Raw genomic sequence first — 5179 nt, 5'->3', positions numbered from 1 at the left:
TCCCCCTCGCCCCACCCAGCCAGAGTGTTTTATAAAATGAGTCTCCTCATTTCTAAAAGTTCTTTTGCTGTAATAAAAAGGAAGAAAAGACTAAAGTGGTTTGGTACTGATGTACTGGTATACCAGTATAGTAATAAATGTATTTAATATTATCTCATTTCATTTTGAGATCAACTTTGTAATAATTTTCATCCATCCTTAGCTATGCCCTGGTTAAGTATAACCCACCTACCCCGCTGAAGGTAAACCCACATTAGCAGAAAGTTTTCATTCCGCATCTGGTTCTTTTCTAGATGATGAGGCGTCCCGCGGTCAACAGTCTGACTTCTTCTCCGAAACTAGCAGTGTCATGAACGGCAGTGACATGAGTGGCAGATATTCCCAAAGCAACTCCAGGATATCAGCGTATGTATCATGTTTATCCATCACACCCACCATACCCTGGGCAATGGAGAAAGTCCAAGTAAATGGGTCGGTTTTCTACCAGGATGTTGCTACAGGAGCCGGAGGACATTCAAGGCCACATGGAAGTTGTGCAAGGCCTGTCCCAGCACATCCAGTAGGTTAGACTCGTGTTCACATGTTTCTGCTGCAGCTTCATGGCCTGTGTGCTTACCCAATGCCCACACGGACCTCACACTGCGTACTCAGTTCATAAAACATCTGATTTTATTCACTTAATAGATATTATGTGACTATAATGGGTGGGCACTGAATAAATAAAAATATTATAAAGAAAAAAGATTTTAGGCTTCTTCAATTCAAACTCAGGATTGGAAGAGGAAATAAATATGTCATCACACTTTTACTCAGTGTAGCAATTTGTAGAAGTGTTACTGAACGCCTATATGCTAGTTGTAGTGAAGGTTGCAGGAAACTTTTAAGGAGATCTGAGTTGTAAGAGCTAGAGCCTTACTGGGGAGACCGAACAATGCAGGATTATATAATTTAACTGAATTGATCTTGAGGATGTGGGGAGTGATCAGAAACTGTAAGAAAGGCGACTAGAACTGGGCTTTTCAGAGTTGGGGTGAGCCCAGCCGGTGTGACTCAGTGGTTGAGCGTCAGCCTATGAGCCAGGAGACAGGTCATGGTTCCATTCCTGGTCAGGGCACATGCCTGGCTGCAGGCTCAATACCAGTAGGACGTGAACAGGAGGCAGCCGATCATTTATGCTTTCTCATCATTGATGTCTCTCTCTCTCTCTCTCTCTCTCTTCCTCCCCTTTCCTCTCTGAAATCAATAAAAATATTTGGAAATAAAGTTGGACTGGGAGAGCCCCAGACAAAAGGAATGGCATATTAGTGACCTAAGGCAGGAAAGACTATTGGATTCATATAGATTTCATTATGTTCAAATTCCAATCTAGTATGTCTTTATCTTCTAATTTAAGTTTTATTTTGTTGCCTTTGAATTTGTTTTTTATTATAAAATTCAAGTTCAATGTTGTTCTGTTTATTGTTTAACTCTTATTATCAGATGTGACCTCATTTTAGTCTGTATTTCAATGAAAGCATCAAGGCCAGATAATACTTTTTAGGGTTTTTCTTATCCCTGCCTATAAGACTTGCCTCTCCAAGTTTCGTGGGGGGTTTTTTAAATCACTTTAACACCTCATCACCATTTCTCCCAAGTACAGATACCATCTGTAGATGCCTGGTTTCTCAGAAAGTTAGTGGCAACAGGTACATTCATTTTAATATGTTCAGCACAAGGAGAGCCCTTTATAAATCTCTAATTTCTAACAGGCGATCATCTAAGAATCGCCGTAAGGCAGAGCGGAAGAAGCACAGTCTCAAAGAAGGGAACCCCCTGGAGGAGCTGGCCCTTTTGGAGGCTTTGAATGAAGTGGTGCAAGGCACTGAAAAATTGAAAGGTATCTGCTCAGTACTGACTGACGGGTCCTGCCCTCAGACAGATAGTAAATGGACAGCACAGACAGACAGAATTTCTCCAACTAGAGGGAAGACTAGAACCGTCAACAGGAAGTGTCATTTTAGGGCGCATTCCTGAAACAGCCTTGCCAGCCTGTCACCAGAAGCCTCCTTCTATTGGCATCCCGGTACCTGAGCTGGGAGAGCTGAGCCCTGAGGCGAGATGAAGGGCTGTGGGACACTGCTTCCTGCCCGAGCCCTTGGTGTGTTTTCCTGTTGTAGAGGATGTGTCCGATTACTCCGGCATTGGGGAAGGGAGAAGAAAGTGTGGGAGATGACAGCTGTAGTGAGAAAGTAAATGTTTTTTATATGAGAGAGAAACTGTGGGCACAACTAAACCTTCCCTCATGTTTCTGTCCTAGATGAAATACACTGCATTTTGAAGGTGCTCTTTCTCTTCGAGTTCGATGAGCAAGGGAGAGAATTGCAGAAGGCCTTTGAAGATACCCTGAAGCTAATGGAGAAGTCCCTTCCAGAAATTTGGACTCTCAGCCACCAGCACTCAGTTACGCCTGTAAGTTTTCCTCAGAGACAAAGGTGCATTTTTTTCATCATTTCACAGGTTATGTCACTCACACAATCTCTTACAAGTCAAAGCAAAAGACTTTCCTGTCCTTAAAACATACTTTGCCACAGTTCAGTTATCTGAAATTTATGTTGAAGCGGTCGCTAAGGTTTTCTTTGACTATCCAGTGACTGTTACACCGTGGCTGAGGTTGCGTTCCCTTTTATTTCTCCTCTCTACACGGAACACTGTCCCGCAGAATATGGGGCAGTCAGACAGTTGCTCCTGGCCTTCGATGAGCTTGGAGTGGGGGTGGGAGTGTTCAGACTTAGGGGTGGTATCAGAGTTCTCTAACGGAAGCCCAGACAACTGCTCTTCCTTTTGTTTGATGTTAAATTAGACTTGTTACTTCTGTGTTGTTATGACGAGCCTTGCTGATTATGCTGAAGGGTGTTTGTGGGGAAACTGCTAAAAGAGCAAAAGGGAGAGTTTGTGGTTGTTAGGATTTAGAGGTTCGCAGGCTGGGCCCTGCCGACCTGGTTCCTCACCCTCTGTGAAGAGGGTGCCAGCCAGCTGGGGCTGGTATTTCTGAGGAGACATAATGATGCCAGTTCTCTGTATTGGAATGAACTGACACAAATGAGCAGCTGCTGATGGTGTAAAGAGCTACTGTGGGGTGAAAGGAAGCGGACACAGAAGCAGATTCCTCCTCCCTGCAGCCCTGCTCTCTCCCTCTGGTGGGGAGCAGCTGACAAGGGGGTGTCTCCTCAGGCTCCCAGCCCCAGCAGTGTATGGGTGGGTGGGCTTGGGGCTCTGGGAGAGGTTGGTAGAAACACAAGTGTACTGGGCCTCGACTCCTCACAAAGGGATCCCTGTACACCTTAGGATATGTTTTGAATGTTAAATAAGAGGAGAGGTGTAAAAGCATCTTACAAACCATACAAATAAAAGCAACTAAAAATCATTACCCTCACAAATATTTGGCTTTACTATAATAGGTATTTCCTAGAAGAAATGTGATCACCTTTAAAACTGGTGATTTCAAAGCTAGCAGTTTATAATGCTTCTCTTCCCCTCTCCTCCCCTCCCCTATTCAGATCATACTAACTTCTAAGTCACCAAAATGACCAGGAATATTGTGGTTTGGTTTTGGTTGCTAAAGTATGTCAATGGCATAAGTGCAGGCGGGATACTGTGAGTCACGTGGCAGTGCTTGGAGCACACGTCATTGCTACTCAGGGTGCCACCTGGGGGTGCTGCCTGCACTGCACCCTGCAGAACTCGTGGAGGCAAAGCAGGGGGCCTGGCATGCACACCCTCAGGCTTGTGCAGCTCTGGAAGTCCCTCGTTTACCTTGAACACATGCAGAATTTTCACTCTGTCCCATGGTACGCACCTTCTTATCTTAGTGTAAGAATTCCCACAAATCTGTGAGTACAATTTGATACTCTGTGTATTCTATAGCCTCTTGTACTATTCCCTCTCCCTCAGGGTCTGGCTTGCTCATGTGAAAGGATCAGGCGCATATGTTGTAGATTTTCTTTCCTTTCTCTTTAGCAAGAGAAAACAACCAAACTTAATACAGACATATGTATGGGAACCCTGCACACATGAGAGAGTCAGACTCCACATGCAGGAGAGGTACCTAGATTTTCTTTTCTTTAACTCCCATCATTACCTTGTTCTTCTGGTAGAAAGGAGATTTAGAGGTCTGAGTTGAAAATGGAGAGACGGGGATTAAATTCTAATAGGAAAAGAGAATTATTGTGTTTGCTACCACCCAATGAAAATGACGGGCTATTTCCTTCTGGCAGAGGCCTGGCCTTGGTACCACAGTTGTCAGAAGTATAAGGTCATCTTTGCTGATACAGTCTACTTTCTGCTTAGGTTCTGGGTCCCAATTCTACTTCCAACAGTATCATGGCTTCTTATCAACAACAGAAGACTTCAGCTCCTGTTCTTGGTTAGTATTTTTCCCTCTGAATTACTACAGTACTAAGCACGAGTATCTTTCTGTATGTGTTGAGAATTCAGCAGTTTAAGGTGAGAACCTAAGACTGCATCTTTAGTAAAATGAGTTTAATGCATCTAATGGTGAGAAGCTGGACGGGGGGAATCCAACATGACTTTAAAACGTATAGTGTGTTTTTTTCAGTTGTTCTATTGTACACTTGTCAATACAGTGGCATATTCTTGTCTGCATGAGCACACAGTTGAAGTTTGAGTCTACATGGTTGAATTTACACATACAGTTTAAAGATTCTCCTGAATCATAATTTTTGTTGATTGGAGTTTCACAGTTGCAACTTTGGGATGTTTTCATAATCCTTAAGAGCTGGACCTTCTTGATCATCTTTAGGGTTGACAGTGTAATTTGAAAGCAAATCCGAAGACCATTAACATTGCATGTGGATTTCCTGTTTACTTATACCTAAAACTAGAGGCCTAGTGCACGAATTCATGCACCAGTAGGGTCCCTCGGCCTGGCCTGTGGGACTGGCTGAAACCTGCTTTCAGACATGCCTTGAGGGGTCCCAGATTGCAAGATGGTGCAGGCCATGCCAAGGGATCCACCAGTGCACAATCAAGGCCGGGGAGGGATGCGGGAGGTTGGCCAGCCGGAGAGGGGCTGTGGAAGGGCTCCAGGACGTGTCCAGCCCATCTCACTCAGTCCTGATCAGCCAGACCCCGGCAGCAAGCTAACCTACCAGTCAGAGCGTCTGCCCCCTGGTGGTCAGTG

General features: G+C 44.5%; 1 protein-coding gene across 1 annotated transcript in view; it reads left to right on the top strand.

Moving 5' to 3' along the window:
* Positions 1 to 5179, top strand: part of IKBKAP (inhibitor of kappa light polypeptide gene enhancer in B-cells, kinase complex-associated protein) — a 56887-nt gene that overhangs the window by 45802 nt on the left and 5906 nt on the right. The window contains exons 32-35 of the mRNA XM_006771145.2: positions 289 to 405; positions 1749 to 1876; positions 2297 to 2448; positions 4327 to 4402. Coding sequence (XP_006771208.1) covers positions 289 to 405; positions 1749 to 1876; positions 2297 to 2448; positions 4327 to 4402 — 473 coding nt within the window. The remainder of the gene's footprint in view (positions 1 to 288; positions 406 to 1748; positions 1877 to 2296; positions 2449 to 4326; positions 4403 to 5179) is intronic.

The sequence above is a fragment of the Myotis davidii genome, unplaced genomic scaffold, assembly GCF_000327345.1.
Source record: "Myotis davidii unplaced genomic scaffold, ASM32734v1 scaffold64, whole genome shotgun sequence".
Classification (NCBI taxonomy): Eukaryota; Metazoa; Chordata; class Mammalia; order Chiroptera; family Vespertilionidae; genus Myotis; species Myotis davidii.
This window is presented reverse-complemented; position numbering and strand designations above follow the sequence as displayed.